The sequence below is a fragment of the Panicum virgatum genome, chromosome 3K (assembly GCF_016808335.1).
Source record: "Panicum virgatum strain AP13 chromosome 3K, P.virgatum_v5, whole genome shotgun sequence".
Taxonomy (NCBI): Eukaryota; Viridiplantae; Streptophyta; class Magnoliopsida; order Poales; family Poaceae; genus Panicum; species Panicum virgatum.
Genome location: NC_053138.1, coordinates 8,256,452 through 8,276,893, shown reverse-complemented (window position 1 = coordinate 8,276,893; position 20,442 = coordinate 8,256,452). Strand labels below are relative to the sequence as shown.

Genomic DNA, 20,442 nt, shown 5'->3' with positions numbered 1-20,442 from the left:
GTTGTTTATGTGGCTACCTTGGGAACATCAATATGAAACACTCCGTTGGGATTAGCCTTATATACTTTTTGTTGTTTCAATGGGGAGGAAGGAGAACGACATCAACTTTACTAAGGAATTAAGCAACATTTACATGAGATCTCATTTAACCCGTAGAGAAATGTCAGGTGTAAGACATTTTTAACATATTGTGCCTTTCTTTTAAGAAAAGCAGCACTACTAGCGCCTGGACGTCCGATCAGAATTTTTCATCGGACACTTGCAACATCAATAAAAATATGTATACAAATAGTTCCGACATCCGACTCGAGGATGGAAATTCCCACCGCAACATTAACATCATGTTTCGTGCAACATTTACTACGGTACACAAATAAATAATAATTACAATACTGGTACGTGTCAATTGCGACATGTGTCAAGTGTCCGACCGATAAACACACATTGAACGTCTGATCTATAGCATTACCCAAAAAAACAGAAAAAAAAAACAATGAAGAACTCGACCAAAGCTTCGAACTTTTCTACTTCTATATTCCTAATAGTTCCAAACCATCATCTTCATATGATTTTCCTGCTTATTTGATTTTGAGCAATAATGGGGTATAATATGTGTCAGTCTTCGGTTATATATGTCAGTGGTCCAAGCGACTTGTTAGTAATAAATGGGTAACCACAGGGATTCTCTGAAATATCAAATAAATAATAGCTAATTAAGCGAGAAGTAGTCTGTTGATACCTGTAAGTCTGTCCCTTCATTATTCCCTCCTAGAAAGGACCCATACAAATATTCAAAGAACAGCTCATCCATTAGATCACCGACAAACGACCATCAGGTACCATCGAAAAAATAGCAACAAAGACGAGAGTACAACTGCCCCTTTGCAACACCGAGATAGACAGATATATAGTAACCCTAGGCATCAAACAACAAGTCGTAGTACGTATGCTATGTCCTTTTAGATTAATGAAACTTATTTCTATTAAATATGTCAGCTTGACCCCATCCTCGGTGTCAAAAGAGAGCAAAAACAAAATCAGCCAACATATAAAAGTGACCTAATGAGCTACGTGAAATGAGATGAGAATATATATATATATATATATATATATATATATATATATATATATATATATAACGTCTACATTTTTTTAAAAAAAAAATTGCGGGTCTTTAATTTGATGTCAGTGCCCTCTTTTGAATTCAAAGAAAATTGCTTGTACCCATAGCAATAATGAGAAGAAAACTGACAAGGCCCTATTTGGATTTTTTAAGGATTGGAGGTGTCCTTGTTTTCTTCCATGTGGTGTGGGTCTCTCTCCTTTTGGCATGATTCCATTCCCCTCTGAGAGGAAATATATTTCTATTTTATGCATCCCCGAATTACGTCACTGCTTACGTTAATTCCCAAACGGATACTAATAATCTAACACAACCTTATTGCATGACATATATCATGGACCAACATATAAAACAAATCAGACAGGTACCACTACTACAGAATAAGCCTTTGTTCCAAGCCATTTGTCCCGGCTGCTTTTGGACCCGGGACAATAAGTGGTTTTTGTCCCGGGTCCAACGGCTAGCCAGGCCAGGGGGACAGGGGCCTACCGGGGCAAAAGGACCCCCTTTTGTCCCGGTTGATGGCTCCAACCGGGACAAAAGGCTCTGGACATTTAGTTCCGGGTGGTAACACCAACCGGGACAAAAATGACCCTCTTTTGTCCCGGTTGGTGGCTCCAACCCGGACAAAAGGGGTCTTTTGTCCCGGTTGGTGGCTCCAACCCAGACAAAAGGGGTCTTTTGTCCCGGTTGGTGGCTCCAACACGGACAAAAGGGTCCTTCACGTGTTAGTTTAACATGAATACATTCATTCTAAAGTCACATGTGGTGTGTAGGTAGGGTGGTAAAGAAATTACACGCGAGGCAAGACATCTCGAGTTCGAGTTATGGGTTGCACAGAATATTTTTTTACATTACACATGGCCTTTAGTCCCGGTTATTTCACCCGGGACTAAAGGGTTCGGGCCTTTTGTCCCGGCTTCATTGTCCCGGTTCCAAAACTGGGATGAAAGGGGGATTTGGAATAGGGACAAAAGCTTGTTTCTGTAGTAGTGTACTATATTAGCCTAGCCCTTATATAATGGTGTTTGTTTATCTTCTGTTGGTGTGATCGATTCCTTGTATTAGGTGTACTCGAAGGATCAGTCGAGCTCCTTTTTAAAATTAATGTAGCTAGCTCTATATATTGTTTGAATGCTCTTTGTTGGTTGGAGATAATCTTTTCTATCTACTCTGTGAAAAGAGCAGTGTATGCACACTACACATGCATGTAGTGTACTGCTTCTTTTAGTATGCTGCTATACTTTTCTAAACAGCATGATATAAAATACATACTAATTTCCTGCCAAACTACACTAAACGATTGTAGTAAGGCGTCCTTCAACCTACTCAATAACCAAGCTGCAAAGCTAATATAAAATACATGCAGAGAGTCAGATGACAGATGTAGGTTGAACCAGCTTGTGCCTTTCTTAATGTCTCAAATGGTGATCAGATGCTGATTCTTTTAGTTTTAAACTCTATCTTTTTTATTTTCTGATCCAGTTGATGGTGCCAGATTAATGCCCAGTTGTAGTATAACTTATGTTGTACGATGCTAGATCAGGATTGGCTGGCCATAAAGAATTTAATTCGTGTGCTATAATAATATGTTAATTATTAGTAACTCAATTTGGTGACACACACAAAGCATGATCAACACATAGAGTGGCTGCTAGGAACAAAAAAAATTCAATACTCCTCTTACTACACTGCATCTGCATATAATTGATGTGAAGAGAGTTGGAAATTTTAGATGAATGAAGTATCGCTAAGGATGGGCACACAAATAGCAACCATCAAACTGTCTACAGAAATACAGGGACACTAGGATTTGAATCCCGAGCGGAACATGCACCCACACAACGTCACGTACTCAACCACCCCGCTGCTAAAAAGTAAATCACCGCAGGTCATTATTTGACTGGACATGCATGCATATATCCTTAATCCTTGTTAACCTTTGTCTGAGAAGACGATACATCATTAATCAATCCGGCGGCAGAAACCAACATCCAATTGGATGTAGCTAGCATTTTCACTTGATGGAGACGCAGCACCAACAGTGGGAGGGGCTTGTGATGCACAATCCAACCGTCGGCATCGCTTCACCTCCTGTCAGCTTGTCACTCTCAAATTGCTCTCTCTCTCTCTCTCTCTCTCTCTCTCTCTCTCTCTCTCTCTCTCTCTCTAGTGTGTGTCGTCATTGGGATTCACACGTGTAGCACTGTGGTCGAGTGATATTATCTGCATAAATTTCTTCAGATTTTTGGAAGTTTGCAGGAGGTGGTCCAGATCCTGGAAAATCAGACTAGAAGATCCTAGTAGCCAAAGAAATGATTTTTTAAAGAAAAAAGGCATATATACATGCTAGAAATACAGAAATATTTTAAGGAAAAAATGCTTGGACACAGCTAGCCGCACCCTTCTTTTTGTACACATTATCCGCACACAAGATTGACAGATATTAACGTCTGCTTCAAAATAATTGATTTTTTTACTATTCAGCTTTGTGTAAGAAGGTAGAAATATATGGCATGCATAAAGCACTTTGATCAAATGTAACTATGTTTTTCGTCAGTTTACTTAGCTGAATGTTATACTGATCTAAATGTAATAAAAGGGCGCTCTGTCTCCTTAAAAAGAGAGATGCTGTGTACTAGTAAACTGCTGATCAGTGAGTATCCAGCCAGGCTATCAAATTCAGGCCATCAGCGTATCCAACCTAAGGGCTAAGGCCCAACTCGAAGATCGGAGAAGAAACTTTTTGGGTTTGTAAAAAGGCCCGTGCAATGCAATAAAGGAGGATCCAGCAGCAAGCCGCCTCCTCCATCCAATTTCGTTAACGGGCTTTAATCTTCCAAGCCCATTACTGCGTTTAGAAATGAAGGAAGCCCGTGATCCATCATCTGTGTCCTCGAAGGCAACAGATTGCACGCGCCGCCACACTCGCATCCAGACAGAACCCTCGCCGCCGCCGCCGATGACGTCCGTGCGCAGCTCCGCCGCGTCCCTGGTGCCGTCGATCCGCGGGGCGGCGGAGCTGGTCCGCCAGGAGGCGCTCCGGCGCGAGCTGGATGGGTGCCAGCTGCTCGCGGGCATCTGGTGCCACGGGCTCACGGTGGCGCAGCTGCGCAGCATCCGCGCGTCGCTCCCGCCCACGGCGCGGCTGGTGGTGACCAAGAACTCCGACATGGCGGCCGCCGTGGCGGGGACGCGGTGGGAGGCGCTTAGGCCCTGCGCGCGGGGCATGAACGCGTGGCTCTTCGTGCGGTCCGACGAGATCCCGCCGGCGCTCAAGCCCTACCGCGACTTCCAGAAGGAGTGGAAGCTGCAGCTCAACGACTTCACCGGCGCCGTCTACGAGGGCCGCCTCTACGGGCCCGACGACTTCGCGCAGCTCGAGGCCATGCCCACCAGGGCGCAGTCCTACCAGTACCTCCTCGGCTGCCTCCAGATGCCCGCCGTCAACCTCCTCGCCGTGCTCCGCGCGCGACAGGAGGCCATGCTTGCGCAGGCGCCCGCGGAGGGAGAGGCGGCCGCACCGGCGCCGGAACCGGCGGAGAAATGATCCGTCGACAAGGTTTCTTGGCGTTCGTCTCACTCAGTCACTCTGCCTCTGCATTCTTGTATGTTACAGCCGCGGCTTCGGCTGAAAAGAAGCCCCTTTTGTGTTTTGTGCTGCTAAAATTTGTTCTCGGTCTGGAATATACGTGGCAGAAAACTGATAAATCATAACGGCACATTGCTCTGATGGATTGTAATGTTCGTGAACTCGAGTTTGGAATTGGAGCGAGTCATGCTGAATTGCCCTTTGCTGGTTCAGAAACTAGCCTTAAAAAGTGTCATGTGCAGTTCTGTGCTCTTCAGTATGCACCAGTGGTTCAGAAACCCTGTATGCACCAGTCTTCAGTATGCAGAATTGCAGAGTGGGTACGGTGCATTTGCTGGAATGAAGTTGCAAAGAATCCTAATTGGAATTGGGATCCAAAGGAAACTTTGGCAAGGGCCATGAAAAAAAAGGGGGCAGAGCTCACAGGAATTAGCATCGAACATGTTCCCAAGCTGTGCTGAAGCTTGAAGCATTTCAATATACATGATAAAATGATAACGATCTGCTACTCTTGCGCCTCAAAATCTAGTATGGCACATTGTATTTATATCCAGGATCTAATAATCCCCACCATGTCTGAATCCTATATAAATATCTAACATGTTGCTTTCCTCTGCCTATACATACAAAGTAAATTACAGATATTTTCAATTGAACATCCAACACATCTTGTGATTGCGTCTCTTCTCCCTTCAGAGTCCTGGACGGATCAACCAGAGAGAAGCCATCTCAGATACTCAGTTCCATCAACATGAGCAGGTGCATCATCAGGAGCAGCTACCCTCTTCCGCATGAAAGTTTCGACAGATACAGGCTTTCTCTTTCGCCCACCTGCTGAATGCGATCGCTGTTCATCCGCCTCAACAAAATCACCCTGCAAACAATTGGTGGGGAATCATAAACATCCCCAGGCAAGCTGCATTTCCAAAGGGGAAGCGCCTTTTTTTTTCAAAACTATTATTGGCTATCTGTGTTACCTCAGTGTGCACATGAGCACTAGACTTCTCATGGATGTCCCTTACATGCTTGTAAGAAAACTTCTTGCCACACCCAGAGAACTGGCACACGAAAGGTCGGCGCTGCTCGTGGACAGGCCTTAACATGCTTCTCTAAATTGGATTTCTGCAGTTCCAAGTTCACCAAGAATGAATAACAGTATTTTGCCAATAAATTTGAGAGAACAAATCATAAGAAAATCAAACAGTGCTAGATTACAAACCAGACCTTTGAAAATGAACATTTGCAGTCCTCAAAGCAGCACTTGACCCTTTCAGTAATGCAGGAGCCTTCATGCATTTGGCGATGGCGCTTAAAATTCCGCTTTAGTTGTTTAGTGCCACAGACATCACATTGAACATGTTGATGGCAGGATTGGTTATGTGCTTTGAGGCATTCTACATTTGTAAAAGTTTTCATGCAGCCTGGTTCGCAGCAGATAACCTCTGTGTAGTCCAGCTTGACTGCACCACATGAACCAAAAGTTCATCACGACAAAGGAAACTTTGGTAATTAGCGATTACAGAGAGTTGGTAGAGTTGGCTCAAAAGGGATGGAAATAGACTATAACTTCCTACATCCAATCCAAGTAAAATCAACAAAATATAAAATTTCATTGGGCGTTGCAAAAGTGTGCTATTTAGAGTCAGTATCAGAAATATGGAAATTGTTGTAAAGTGAGTTTCTCACCATGTGATTCTTCATGCTTTTTTAACTTGGAAGCATATTTGAAAGTCTTCCCGCAGTTAACCTCCGGACAAATGAATTCCTTCTTGCTTTCACAAGGAGAACCATCTTTATGGATTTCCTGGACATGTCTCTGCATATTACCCTTGATATTGAACTTACGGTCGCATCCTTCGATGGGGCACACAAATAGTTTCCCTTGATGAGTAAGTAGATGTCTGTTCAAATGGTCCTTCCTGCTATACCTTAAGGGACAACCATCGACATGGCAAACAAAGGGTCTCTGCAATAGTTTTCAGAATGCATACATCAATATAATGCCCAAAGTAATAGCGCTGCAAACAGCACCACAGAGGGGCATGCTATGGCAGGATCTTTAAGTATCTTGAAATACATAGAAAGTACAGTTATAAAGCATATGTAAATAACAACAGCAAGCACAAAAGGGAAAATGGAAGATCTTAGAATAAGCAGGTCGAAACAAATGAGCAAACCTGAAGAAGCGTGTGAATAAGGCACTCTTGATGGAGCTTCTCAGGACAGTCTCCTGATCCTGATACTAGTCCATTCAAGACCTTATCGCATTTTGGAGTTCTTTGGGATCCAATGCTTCACGCTTTTATATCTCACTTGGTAGTCTGCAGAAATCAGAGAATCAAATGCCATACAACAATCCAACCAAAAGCAGAGCCGAATGGCAACTAGTCCCTCCGTCCAAAAATAAGTTCACTTCTAGGTTTGAGGTGAAGAGATCAATGTTGTTGAGAAACTACATATATCCCTCTGTAAAGGTGTAATTATTACACTTTGGGAAAAGAGAAAGTAGAAAAATACAACTAGAGTTAGGTTGTCTCATATATAAAGGTGCACTTATTTTGGGACAAATTTTGAACTCTAGAAGTGCACATATTATGGGGACGGAGGGAGTACTATTTATCCAAACACCTCAAATTCAAGTGATAATTAATTTGGATCTAGGATGAAATATATCATTTCCACTGAAGGACATCGAAATCGGATTGTTTCAGTAAACACATTTAACTAAAGTTCAGAATATATTGACTTCACACAAGAAATTGCATTGCCCTATTTGTATTACAATTTGATTGTGAGGACCATAGAGTGGTGATCATGGTTATTAAAACGTCATGAAAACGACGTTTAAACGAGTAAACGCCGGAGGATGTTGAAACGCCCGAGCGTTTTGCCAAAATCGCAAAAAACGACGTTTTATGCCGTTTTCACGTTCGTTTCAGACGTTTCAACGTTTTTACTCGTGAAATCTGGTAAAACGACGCTACATGGACGTTTTAGGAGTCGCCCCAGTCCCCCACCCCTCTGTTCCCGATCTAGATCTGAGGCTGGCGGCTGCCTCCTTCCTCTTATCTCTGCGCTTGCCCAGGCGCCGCCTCCTCCCGGTCGCCTCCTTCCTCTCCGGGACGCTCACGCCGCCTCCTCCCGGTCGCCTCCTTCCTCCACTACTCCACTGCTCCGGCGCCGCGGCCGGTCGCATCGCGGGAACACGACGTCGTCGCCCGCGAACGGCGCTCACCCCGGCGCAAACTGCCGCAAGCCCCGCAGGCCCGCACTGGCGCCGGCTCCGGTACAGGTACGCGCCTTCCCAGCCCTCCCTGATGTGTCCAGCAAGAGAGATACTAATGCTGCTATTGTGTGCTGTCCAGATGGCAAGTAGTGGCGATGTTGGACGAGCTAATGCATCTGCAGAGAGTTCTCATAGATGGGAGATTGAATAATGCTTGTGTGCTTATTATTGTGCTTGTGGTTGTGGATTTGATTTGCTTGCTTATGCACTTGTGCTTGTGGACTTGTCATTCTACTATTTTATTTTGTTGTTTGCTTGATTGCTTTGGTTGTGAACATGTTATTTTGGAACTATTATTATGTGAACCTATATTGGTTGTTTGATATTTAACTAGTTGTTTGGTATTAAACTTAGTATATTGTGTGAATTAATTATTTATATTGATATTTTCCTATATTATTTGTCACGACGTTTAAACGTTTACAAGACGAAATCTGCTCTCCAACGTTTCAACGTTTTATCGTGCTAATAACATGGGTGGTGATGGCTAGATATACTCAAATGGGGTTGCAGCGTCAACCTGTCAATTATCACATATGACTAATAAGGTAGACACATGACTCCTTGAAAAGGACAATCCATGCTGAGACTGGACCTTAGCATATCCCGTGCAATAGCAACAGAAGGAACAAACAGCAAGCAGCTCAGAACAGAAAAGACAACCACCTGAAGAACAGCGTGAAAGAGGCATTCTTGATGGAGCTTCTCAGGAGGGTCTCCCCATCCCGGTACTAGTCCATTCAAGCCCTTCTCGCATTTTGGAGTTCTTTGGGATCCAATGCTTCACACATCCATGTCTGAACAAATAGACTGCAAAAATCAATATTATTAATAATTAACGGAATAAACTACCATACACCACGGATACAGAGCCAAATGGAAACTACCAAGACATCCACAGAGGTCCGAATAAACTGTTAAAGCAGGCCAGTAGCAACCACACCAGAAGAGCCTGAGGTTTTCATTTTGGCCTCCTAGGATGTTCATCGGACAATAAATCGGATGAACATTACTACCCCAAGCATCCATTGAGCATATACTACAATTCAACATAAGCCAGATACCTCGAGTGAATGGCTCTGCATATGCTGCTTCAGATGGGCCGGCTTCTTGAACCTCATGCCACACTCTTTGCAATCATGGCTGACCTCCTTGCGCGAAGCACCATCTCCTCCTTCTTGGTAATCCTCCAGACCATTCACTTCATCCTACAGAGCAGACGTATTACTCCAATCACAAAGGAAAACACATCCGGAGCGTAAAACAAGTGATGGGGCCTTGAGCAGCACCACTACCTTATGGTTCTGGAGGACATGGGCGCGGATCAAACTCTTCTTGGACCGAACCACGCCGCAGAACTCGCACTTGTACCGACGTATATCCCTCCGAGGCGCCCCCGCCCTCGCCGCCGTGGTCCTCGCGCCATCACCGCCGCCAGTCTCTGCCCCATCCCCCATCTGACTAACCCCCAAAATCACACCGAAATAAATGGAAAATCAGCAGGGAATCGGAGGATTAGCGCCTCGCGCAACATCAATCGGAGGAAACCAACCTCAAATCGCGGAGGAAACCGGGGAATCAACAGGATCGCGCGGCGTCGAGAGGTAGCTTAGCTTAGCCGCGGCGCGAGACAAGAGAGAAAAACCCTCGGCTCGCGGATGCGTTCCAGGAGGAAGCGAGGCCAACAGGAGAGGCTTAACGGGTTCCCGTTGGTTAACGGGTTACGGGTCACACTCCGGGCGCGCACGTGCGCTCCGTTTCGGTGGCTGACTCCCCACCCGCTGTGGCTGAGCTCGCGGCCGTACGCTTCCGAGCTGCACGCGTCTCCCCTCGCCCGACCGACCTCGTCGCCGGCGATGGCTTCCGCGGTGGCCGCTTCGACCGCCGCTCGGTTCCTACCGCAGCTTGGGGCCTCGTGGCTGCGTCGCGCACGCGTGGCGCTCCTTCCGTCGCCGCTCCCATGGCGGCCTCTCGCGGTCACGGTGGCCGCCGCGTCGCGGCGCCCTCGGGATGGGGAAGGCGGGGGGCGGGGGAGAACGCGGAGGCGGCGCGCCAGGGGTGCGGAGCAGGAGGAAGGCGTCTCGCTCAGCTCCGGTGAGCCGCTCCCCCGCCTTCTCCTTCTCGCTGCTCAATCCTTTCCCTCGGCCAGGGGCGCAAACTTCGGTTGGAGCATTAGAAATGCGCGATTTCTCCTGGAAAAATCGAGAACCTTATGAAGTCAGGTTCTTCAGAAGTCGATTTTACAGTGGTCATAGTCCAGAAGAAGCTGCCTGCTGAGTTTATTTGTGGTGGTTTCATGAAATTCCTCTCTGATGGCTGACTATGGATGCGCATGCAGAAAAGGACACAGTAAATTCTACTCCAGGTGCTCAAATCAGCAAGGGCACCGAGGCTGTACCAGAGTCCAGCATGACCGGGAAAGGTTCGGCCATTAGAAGGGTCACACTGGTGGTGAGTTTCGTCTGTCCATAATATTCCTGATAAAGTTAATTCTGTACATGGAGTTGATATATTGGGTTGGTGCAGATTCTCGCTGCAGTGCTTTTTGGAATTAGCATTGCTTTGAAGGATGGAGCTGAAAAGGCATCGGAGTATTTTGCTGGGTGTGTGATATGTGTATCTTGTGATTTAACCTCAACACTGTTTTACAAAATGGTTCTAAGTTTTGCTCCCTTTTGCACTAGGAATTTCAGGATGATATATGAATAACAGCCCATTTTTTAGAAGCATGCAACACTGCATCTTAGCTTTAGATTGAGTTTGCTGTGCAAGTTAGTTTAGTTAGTTACTTCTGAACTAATTATACATCTAGGCATATTGCTGTTTCCATATCCCAATATCACTCTTTCAAACACTACTAATCTGTACATTTGAAGATGAGTTTTCTATTGTATTAAATTTTATATAAAAAGATCGATCATGGCCATAGTTGTCAAAATCTTGATTCTGTCTTGTGGTTTTACAACTTTACGATCTTATTTTATTCGGTTGATTTTACGATTTTGTTCACTAGAATCTATGATTTTACAATACTAGGTAGTTATGATCTTAAGACTTGCGATCCTACCATTTGAATTCCCATCCGAATATCTGTTTCAGGATCACGATTTTAACAACGTGGATCATGGGAATGCATTTCCTAAACTCTATACACAACAATATAATCTTGTCCTGTTATGTAACAGGTATTTATTGGAACAGAGTTTGTCGGTGGACAATCTCTTTGTTTTTGTTCTGGTTTTTAAGTATTTCAAAGTGCCGAAGGAATACCAGGTATGCTTAATAGCTTTTGTGCAGTTTACGTTCAAGTGTACTTTGTACCTTTTCTCACCGTTTCTGATATCTGAAACAAGAACCGAGTACTTTCTTATGGTATTGCTGGAGCAGTGGTGTTCCGGACTGTGATGATCGTCCTTGGGGTCGCTACCATTCAGGTTGATTGTTCTCTCATGCTAACACTGGTTATGTTTTTGTTATTATATTATATTAGCTGTTACAATATTCTCATGTTCTTTAGAAATTTGAGGCGGTGAACCTGCTGTTGGCTTTGATCCTACTATTCACTTCTTACAAGGTAAGACTGTTCATTTCATGAAAATTGATGGGGCACACTAACCCTTTTGTAGTAGCTTTTGTTATTTTCCCTTGTCTTTACTATTAACATAATAGTGGTTAGCATCTATGTTGCACGGATACGTGGATACGGATACCGGTACGCGATACGGCGATACTCTGATACGCCATTTCTCCCAAAATGCAGATACAGAGATACGGCAATATATATAAAAAATAAATCCACCAAAATTAGAAATTAGCACACAGACCATAAATATTACATAACATAACAATAATATTGTTCAGGACATAACGTTCAACGGTTCAAGGCATAACGTTCAGGCCATCAAGCCATCATTCAAACTTAGGTTCAACAACACATAACGTAGCCACTAGAGCCTACCTGCTTGTACGAGGTGGCTGTACACAGCTTCACATATTGCTCTTATATATAGCGAATGAGTACCGGTTTCAAGGTATCCCACATGTATCGGTAAGGTATCTAAGAAGTATCAGGTTTATTTTTATTATTTAAAAATCACATAAATTACCGATACTTACGGGATACGTATCCGAGAGTATCCGTGGAGTACGGGTATCCGATACCAGTACGTGAGTTTTGCGAAGTATCCGCGTATCATAGGTTAGCATGCACTGAACTTCATGAGACTGGTGAGCTCGTAAATTGTTTCTATCCTGTAAAGTTACCCTTTGTGGAAAAAGCAATGTCATGTTTCCACTTTTTTGAATGTTGGAAAGGCTCTTCAAGACAGTCATACAAAGTTTCATTAAGTAGCTTCAAGATATTAAGGGCCATGACACTGATACTGTAGTATTAACATAATGGCAGCTATTTTCTGGAGAAGAAGAAGAATCTGATCTATCCGATAACTTCGTTGTGAAAACATGCCAAAAGTTCATTCCAGTCACTGGTATGATTTTTATAGTTCCTTACCATTCTGCTATTTAGGTTACTAAAATGCTCCACTGTCCACTTCAGATTATAGGCATAATGATCAGCTTCTCACCCATAATCTTGAGTCAGATATCTTAGGAATTGGAACTACATCAAATTTTCACTAGTCGAATTATTCCCTTGCATGGTGTGTAGATGAACATGAACTGATTCCTCTGTCTCTCTTTTCAGATTATTATGATGATGACCGGTTTTTCACTAGTCAAGATGGCTTATGGAAAGTAAGTGTTGTCCAGTTTAAGATGGATAATTTACTAAAGCTATATGGAAATATGGAACTTTTATGCATTCCCCATTGTTTTAGTGTGTTACTATTTCAGCATCCATGGTTATGCTTCTGTTTACAACAACATAGATGCTTAGTTGGATGGATAATTTCATGGAATTGTTTTGTATCCAATTCTTCATAAGGTATTGAGGTTATATATGTTCCTGAAGATGTGGCACTTCTTTTGGTTAATATCTGCAGGCCACACCATTACTCTTGACTTTGGCAGTGATTGAGCTGAGTGATATTGCTTTCGCTGTAGGTTCCTTCCCGTGCCATTTCATGCACTTTCTTCTCTATTTTATAACCTCCAAGTGTAGGGATTAACATTTGTGTTCCACAGATTGACTCTATACCAGCAGTCTTCGGCGTCACAAGGGATCCACTTATAATACTATCATCAAATATTTTTGCTATTTCTGGTAAAAATCCAGTCTGTTTGCTTTTGGTATACAACTATTAGCATTTGTAGCTTAAAATTTTTACAAGAACTACATCTGCCCTGGTGGTGGGTTTACTGTCTGCTTGGTCAAAATCTTGTGTATATTTCCTTTTTTCTACACATCCATACAATGTCCAGAGTTAACCTGATGGAACAATTACCATGTAGGTTTGCGGTCACTGTACGTGCTCATTTCTGAAAGCATGGCCGAATTGGAGTATCTACAGGTGAATATTGCAATGTTCCTTGTGTTATTTCCCTTTTAATTTTGAATAATTATATATTTTTATTTCCTTCTGTTGTTAGCTTACAGTAGAACAAACAAATCATTTAATTTTACATCATCCATTGTGAAAATTAGGTCCATGCTAGTGGGAACTGATGGTATTGGATTATTGTTGTTAACTTTTGAACCTCCTGTATTATTTGCAATTGTGAATGGTCGATGAATAAACAAGTTCATATATTACTCTATTATCTGGATGTACCACTTACTGCTATTGGCTATTGGCTATTTGCTCTGCAGCCTGCTATTGGTATCGTTTTGGGCTTCATAGGGACAAAGATGATCTTTGACTTTTTTGGTAAGCAATTAGAACCATCAACTAGCTCTTATTTTCTTACATTAATATTCATTATTCACTAAATTTTTTTTTCTAGAATATGCAGGAGATTATTCACTAAATGTTTTAATCTCTCCGGATATTGCTGGTTTTAAAGTGCATTTCGTCTCATTTAATTATGGTTTCTACTTATGGCAGGTTATCATATTCCAACAGAAGCTTCACTTGCTATTGTTACCACCTGTCTTAGCGGAGGTGTCATATTAAGTCTTAGGAAAGCATCAAAAGAGGAGGGGGACAAGTAGAGAAATGCAACGACCTATGCAGGTAAAAGGAATGGATCAGCTTGTTGCATTTTCTGACAGATAGTAAAGCTATGAAAGAAAGATAATGAACACTTAGAAGCCAGGTAAAAACATGCCCTTTTTCACAAAAACTAACTACTTGTATTAAAAATCTAACCAGACAGAATATCTTTTTTTTGAACCGAAAACCAGACAGAATATCTTGTAACCCATATATGTAATCTCAGCTAAATGCTTTGTGCCTTTGTTCATTTAAATAGCCTCTTTATTTTCTACATTGGAGGTAAACTTAAGAGCCACCAATAATGAGGAAATATACTGATTGCCAAGGCTGCCACAAGATTGGGCTCTCAAGGGGCTGCCATTTGTTTAATAGGATCTAACCATGAAACCATCCAGTTCCACAGGTTAGCTACACAAGTCATGTTGCCTGTAATGCCTCCACAAGGCTTGCCCCGTTGATCTGGTCAGATGCTGTTGGTAACAGGATTACCTAAAGAGTGTACTTTTGTGATAACCTCGCCAAGCTTTGTGCAGCTCTGTGAAAGCTTAAGTGCAGTTTTGTGTTAGTTTGCGCTCATACATGTTCTGGAATTTTGAGCTTGACAAAAGTAAGGAAGCTTCTCAAGGTGGTTCAGCTTGAGCTCGTGTTAGGTTTGAATATCATTGCCATGGCTTAGCGGCCCCCTGCTTTTTATCGAATTTGAACCATCATCATGCTGAAACCCCTGCATCACCGCTCTATACTGTGCTTTAAACATCACCGCTCTGATTGCAGTGATCAAGAATCATGTCAAGTATCAACCATGTTTGCAACTGACGAGGACTTAGGTAAATTATCATTGCTCATAGGTCTACTGAATTTCTTTTCTGCCTGTTCCCCGCTGTGTTTTCGGATCATCAGATCCGTTCGTTTTCTTTTGAGATGTTCAGACTCCAGATCCATGTGTAGTTCTCATTTCATTTAAGTCCATTAGTTATTTCTTAAATGGTGCATCATTCATGTCATGTGTTTTTAAAATTTGTTGAATATTCATGTCATGGATTGTGAGAAAATGGCCCCAAGGAATTATCCTACATTCCTTTTTATCAGGCCTTGCAGAATGGAAATCTTTTTTTCTGTTTTTACATACACTGGCACTTACATCCAAACTGATATTTTCCCATGATGCAGTGTACTTCATTCACTGTTCATGTTTGGAAGTAGGAGGCCTTGAAGACATTTGCAATTCACGTAACACCCTTGTTGCACTAGTGGTAGTCTCCACTACTTAGCTGACTTAAGCAGTTCAGCTGACGGCTTTGAGTATGTGACCTCAGTATAAAATGGTAGATGCGATCAGGACATGACATTGATGCCTGATCCTGATCTGGAAGTTCCAATTGAAGACTGCAGGCTGAAAACATAGGAATCCTGCCCTTGTAATGTCTGTTGCTTGTTAAGCTAGCACATAGAGTACATTCTGAACATGATGGGCAATGAACTACAATTTACAGTGTAACTCAAACAATAGTATGCTCCAGCTTAATACATTACAACAACAACAACATAGCTTAATACATTACAAAAATATGGTTTTTTATCATTATATTTCATCCATGTAGCTAATGCTTCTGACCTGAGGTGTCAAATGAATTTATTCCCTATCATGCAGTATACCTAGAATATCCTGAAATTCAGCCTCTCCAGCATAGTGCCCCCTGACATACAGGAACTCTGATATTTGGTACAAGCTCCCAGTCACAGAATAAGTAGAGCAGTATAGCACAACGTTAGATTCACTTAAGGAAGTAGCAAACCAATTGCATTGAGAACGCAGTTTATTGTTCACACTGAATCTGAAAATGTAGAATAACAGCCTGACTTTGCAACCAGCATAACACTATATACAGATTAAAGAGAGCTAAAAGCGACTTTGTTGACAGCGTAATATAGTTAAGTGGCACTAATCATAAAACCCTGACGAGCGATGACCAAACCAATTGCATTGAGAATGCAGCTTATTGTTCACACTGAATCTGAAAATGTAGAATAAGTAACAGCCTTACTTATGACTTTGCAACCAGCATAACACTATATACAGATTTAAGAGCTAAAAGCGACTTTGTTGACAACATAATATAGTTAAGTGGCACTAATCATAAAACCCTGACAAGCGATGACCACATGGGCTCAGACCTTCGAGGCATCAACTTCAGCAGCGTAAACCTGGCCATATTCGCCCTTGTTGTCATCCTCATCCAGGTAGTCAGCCCTTGCATTGAGGGCCAGCATCTGGCAAACAAGCCAGAAGAGAGCAGCGTCTAGGGCAAGGAAAGCGGCGCCACCAAACAGTCCAGTCTTTGCAGTAGGGCACTGGTAATTCATGTCATGATGGATGGTATTGGTGCGGTGAAGGCCCTCGGTAACAGTTGCCCAGAGCAACATTGCAATAGCCAGGCCTGAGACAAGCCTGATTTCACATAAAGCAAACAGAATCAACAACACGCACATTTGTTACTAGAAATAGATTTAAGTGCAGGAAACTGCATGATGCACAGTTCAAGTTGTACAATGGTGGTAATGGAAATAAAATGCTAATAGCCTGTATGCCGAAAATCCGAAATCATCGGCGCAGAAGATTGCATGATGCAATATGTAGTTGAATAAACTTCCAGATGGGCAATTCTACACTTTTAGCATTGATTAGCATTATTATATACCAAACAGAACACAATAAAATGACTTCAGGGTCAGGGAAGACAATTCTGGAATGCAAAACTTGGATGGGTCAGTTTGCAGTTCAATATCACTAAATGGCAGGAGGACCCAACAAGTGCGCCACATAAAAGAAGTAATATAAACACAGAAGGCATACTGTTTACGGACCACATGAGATTTGTAGTTATATAGCTGAAAGTGTACTCACTCAGCAACAACGAAGAACACAGTCAAGCTGGTGCTTTGAAAGAGTGCTCCACGAGGAACAGACTTGCCTGAGTACGGAAAAAAGATAGCAACATGCCCTACAATGGCAACTACCACAAGCGCCACAATGGACAGGCTACCCATTGCAAGAGTCGGATCACTTGGAAACTTGCAGATGACGACATCCTTTCCTGGGATAGGAGTCCCAGCAGCGGGCTGCAAAAAAGACAATATAAATTTCAAACATGTTTAGAGGAAATTCATAAGAACGATAGTGTTTGGTGTTGTGTTGAATTCATCATCCTTTACGAGGAACAAAAAAGCACAACTATCAGTGCTCATAACAGGGTAAAAGCCTGACTTTTTTATTTTCCGCAATGACACCAAGCACGAATGCCAGAATCCCGAAGAAGGAAACGATGAGAGAAATCCGTATCGGCGAAGACAGAGCCATTGCTCCTGCAGAACAAGTGAATAGCCCATTGAGATCAAGAGAACAGGTAGCCTAAATAATGGAATAGAGAAGGGGACAAGAGCATGCCAACAACGCAACAGCATGGCAGACTCCTCCCACACAATCTAGGTAACTCCGGAGGAACTAAGTAATCCGTTATTTATTTTGACGATGGTGACATAGCCCAATTCCATTAAGTGCGGAAATCGCAAGATGCGATTTTTTAAAAAGAAAAGTACCAAGTGTTTTTCTGTTCTATTGCACTTGAACTAGGGAAACATTGCCCATCCCCTTCTCAGAATGATGTTCCAGGCCAGAAATCAGTTTGGGGGAAAATGTGGCCCACGGATCGACACATCGATCAAGCATTGACAAGAAGTCAACTACTACACACCACACCCACTTCGTGGTGAAGTTACCATCCAAGAAGACTAACAGATTCAAAAGTTAGTCAGTTTCCATCCGTCCCCAAGCAGAAGAAGAAATCAGGGGGGGGGGGGGGTGCGGACTCGACACGCCCCGCGTGGGGGGTTCACTTCCACTGCAGCAGAAACCCCGCAGCAATCCCGTGCGCAACTACTCCTCGAAACAGATTCGCGACGGACTAGACGAAATGGATGGATGGAAGACCCGTGAGAAAACGAAAGACTTGGCACTGATCCATCGCAACCAAAACCTTATGGAAGCAAGAGAAGAAGAAAAAAAAACGCAAAATGCATCCGGTCCGCCCCCAGCAGGCGGGTAGGGTAGGGCTCCTGGCGGAAGGGGCGGGCTTGGAGGGGGGAAGGGAGGGTACCTGAAGCAGGGGCGCGGCGGTCGCCGGAGAGGGCCCGATCGGTGGTCAGCCGCCTCGCCTCGCCGCTGCCAGCGGAGGTGCGGAGGGGAGAGGAACGAGACGACGATTAGTTTGGCGGGGATGGATTGCAAGGCACGGGCGCACGGCGAGTTAGTTGGGTAGTATTATTTATTTATTTATTTTCGGCGCCCTTTATCTCGTCTGGTGCAGGAGAGAGAGAGGACGGAGGAAGAGAGCACGCGCGAGCATCTAGACGATGGTTGCGTTCTGTTACGATCTTGGATTTCGTTTTTTTTTAAAGAAAGATTTCGGTTATTTTGTCTGTTTGTTTGTTATTACTGTATCATCATTTTTAATTTGAAGATTTGATCTCAAGACGAAGCAATTTTGAAATTAAAGAAGGGAAAACAATGGAAGCCTCGGTAGCACCTGAGATCTTGAATTATTTATAGAAGTGTGAGTGTGCGTACGTTGTTGTAAGTGTCTGAGTTATATTTTGTAATCTGAAAAGAAAAATAGAGGGTTGTACATATGGTTGTAGGCGAAGTGTTCCCGAAGCGAGGATCGGATCGGAAGCTTTGGATTTTTTTTAGTGGTCAGTGTAGACGTGTGCATTTTGGTCGTCGGAGCACCGCTGCGCAAGTTGATTGTTGATGCCCGGGGCACGCGCATCGCTACAGCCGATAAGAGTGTTGGCCTTGTCTACGATCCGGCGGGCGGCTGGCCTGCGTGGCTGCTTCGTCAACGCCGGGAGGCTGCCCTCGACGGCCCGGCACGGCGTTTGGTGTGTTCATGTCTCACTGAAAAGCGGACAGCGCCAAGTACCAGTCTCCGCTTGCTGAGGATCTGCTGCGATACGTACCATTCTGGCCATGTTTAGATGATGTTACGAAAACTTTTGCACTAAAAGACGAATGCATGTATGAAGTACTAAACGAAGTTTATTTGCAAAATCTTTTTAGGAATGGGTGTAACTTTTCGAGACGAATCTAATGAGCCAAGTTTCATCATGATTGGCTACAGTGATGCTACAGTAACCGCGCTCAATCATCCTCTAATCATACGGTTAAAGACCTCATTAAGTAGAGCAACTGCTACAGTACCACGATTGTGGAGTTAATTTTGTAATTAGACTTTATTTAATACCCCTAATTAGTAGTCAAAGCATCGTTTCTCTCTCATCAAAATTTTTCCACACTCCAACCAAACATGGCCTCTATCCGAAACAGGCGCGATATATGTACGTTGCTATATGGGCCGCGATATAGTGCGCAGAAGCTGTTACAAACGCAATCTCAGAATTTTCTCAAAGCTGTGGCCGGGCCTAGATGACGAAGAACGGTCACAGCTGGCCTTGGGCTTTGTTCGCGGCCCATTTAGCACGCCGACGACCAAAAAACTAAATTCCGTTGCCGGGACTCGAACCCGGGTCTCTCGGGTGAGAGCCGAGTATCCTAACCAGCTAGACTACAACGGATTCTGATCCCGTGTCACTTACAATGACTTTTTATTTGATTGTCAATAAAGTTACAAGTGTAGCCCTTATTTGGTTGTTGCAATACCAAACTCTCATCATCATATCATGGACTGATAGCATGGGAAAAATAAATATATGTATGCATCAGTGTTAGTCTAAACGGTCCCATCATTTAGAAAAAAAATCAATATACACAGGCGTTTAAATGGTCGAAACGATTTTGCACGGCTTTACACGGATAATCAGCCTACACGGCTACCCATTGAGTAGCGTGTACACGGCGTGTAAACGGTCTAAACGGTCGTGTAGACGAACAGTGATATGCATGCGCGTGCTTGCGCATACCACCCGAGACTAAATGTTTAGAACTTTTAATCCTAGTTGGAGCAACCAACAGAGACTAAAGGGTAACTTTTAGTACCTGTTGGTAGCTCCAATCGGAACCAAAACTCCCCACCGTTCCCTTGCCATTGGATCCGAGACTAAAACCTTCGTTAGTCTAGGGCCCAATAGCAATCGAAACTAATGTCAAAAATCAAAGACCATTTATGTGGATAAACAAAACAACTTATTGTACAGTTTAGATGTACGTTGCGAGATGAATTTTTTGAGTCTAGTTAGTCTATAATAAAACAATATTTACCATATACAAACGAAAATATTACCGTGCTTTTCAACTTCACTATTCGTAAATTTT

The 20,442-nt window shown here is 43.3% G+C and overlaps 3 protein-coding genes, 1 non-coding gene and 1 pseudogene across 9 annotated transcripts; 2 read left to right on the top strand and 3 right to left on the bottom strand.

Moving 5' to 3' along the window:
* The first annotated feature begins 3,971 nt into the window (after positions 1-3,971).
* On the top strand, positions 3,972-4,934 carry LOC120697297 (50S ribosomal protein L10, chloroplastic-like). Its single transcript, XM_039980461.1, has one exon. The coding sequence runs from the start codon at positions 3,987-3,989 to the stop codon at positions 4,671-4,673; it is 687 nt and encodes a 228-aa protein (XP_039836395.1). The 5' UTR covers positions 3,972-3,986; the 3' UTR covers positions 4,674-4,934.
* A 201-nt stretch (positions 4,935-5,135) lies between these two features.
* LOC120697296 lies at positions 5,136-9,700 on the bottom strand (annotated as a pseudogene). The gene is made up of 7 exons (XR_005684419.1): positions 9,554-9,700; positions 9,297-9,462; positions 9,066-9,209; positions 6,402-6,681; positions 5,940-6,175; positions 5,693-5,837; positions 5,136-5,589 (listed from the first exon to the last, which is right to left on the bottom strand). The product of XR_005684419.1 is annotated as a transcription factor IIIA-like (transcript).
* A 92-nt stretch (positions 9,701-9,792) lies between these two features.
* On the top strand, positions 9,793-15,701 carry LOC120697295 (thylakoid membrane protein TERC, chloroplastic-like). 5 transcript variants are annotated; one of them, XR_005684418.1, is made up of 16 exons: positions 9,793-10,095; positions 10,340-10,452; positions 10,528-10,604; positions 11,187-11,274; positions 11,355-11,435; positions 11,519-11,575; positions 12,407-12,488; positions 12,704-12,753; positions 13,002-13,058; positions 13,144-13,222; positions 13,411-13,469; positions 13,769-13,826; positions 14,004-14,132; positions 14,510-14,764; positions 14,889-14,941; positions 15,285-15,701. XR_005684418.1 is itself a non-coding variant. In XM_039980460.1 (13 exons), exons 1-13 carry the CDS (start codon positions 9,858-9,860, stop codon positions 14,108-14,110), a joined length of 1,146 nt encoding a protein of 381 aa, XP_039836394.1. In that variant the 5' UTR covers positions 9,794-9,857; the 3' UTR covers positions 14,111-14,367. The 5 variants fall into 5 exon arrangements, 1 of the variants encoding a protein (XP_039836394.1); XR_005684416.1 differs by having other exon boundaries at positions 14,510-14,941; XR_005684417.1 differs by having other exon boundaries at positions 14,394-14,941.
* Positions 15,702-16,065: 364 nt separating this feature from the next.
* Positions 16,066-18,469, bottom strand: LOC120697298. Its single transcript, XM_039980462.1, has 4 exons — positions 18,269-18,469; positions 17,380-17,477; positions 17,020-17,234; positions 16,066-16,563 (listed from the first exon to the last, which is right to left on the bottom strand). Exons 2-4 carry the CDS (start codon positions 17,470-17,472, stop codon positions 16,284-16,286), a joined length of 588 nt encoding a protein of 195 aa, XP_039836396.1. The 5' UTR covers positions 17,473-17,477; positions 18,269-18,469; the 3' UTR covers positions 16,066-16,283.
* A 1,203-nt stretch (positions 18,470-19,672) lies between these two features.
* On the bottom strand, positions 19,673-19,745 carry TRNAE-CUC. The gene has a single exon. It is a non-coding gene; the product is annotated as a tRNA-Glu (tRNA).
* Between the last annotated feature and the right edge of the window lie 697 nt (positions 19,746-20,442).

What these genes read in the sequence shown, in the direction of transcription:
- LOC120697297 (XM_039980461.1), top strand. Translation starts at nt 3,987, where the DNA reads ATGAAGGAAGCCCGTGATCCATCATCTGTGTCCTCGAAGGCAACAGAT.
- LOC120697295 (XM_039980460.1), top strand. Translation starts at nt 9,858, where the DNA reads ATGGCTTCCGCGGTGGCCGCTTCGACCGCCGCTCGGTTCCTACCGCAG. An exon ending in TTGGGGTCGCTACCATTCAG is followed by an intron (nt 11,436 to 11,518) that starts GTTGATTGTTCT and finishes CATGTTCTTTAG; the next exon opens with AAATTTGAGGCGGTGAACCT. An exon ending in AAAGTTCATTCCAGTCACTG is followed by an intron (nt 12,489 to 12,703) that starts GTATGATTTTTA and finishes CTCTCTTTTCAG; the next exon opens with ATTATTATGATGATGACCGG.
- LOC120697298 (XM_039980462.1), bottom strand. Translation starts at nt 17,472, where the DNA reads ATGGCTCTGTCTTCGCCGATACGGATTTCTCTCATCGTTTCCTTCTTC. An exon ending in TCATTGCGGAAAATAAAAAA is followed by an intron (nt 17,235 to 17,379) that starts GTCAGGCTTTTA and finishes TCTTTTTTGCAG; the next exon opens with CCCGCTGCTGGGACTCCTAT. An exon ending in GTGTTCTTCGTTGTTGCTGA is followed by an intron (nt 16,564 to 17,019) that starts GTGAGTACACTT and finishes ATGTGAAATCAG; the next exon opens with GCTTGTCTCAGGCCTGGCTA.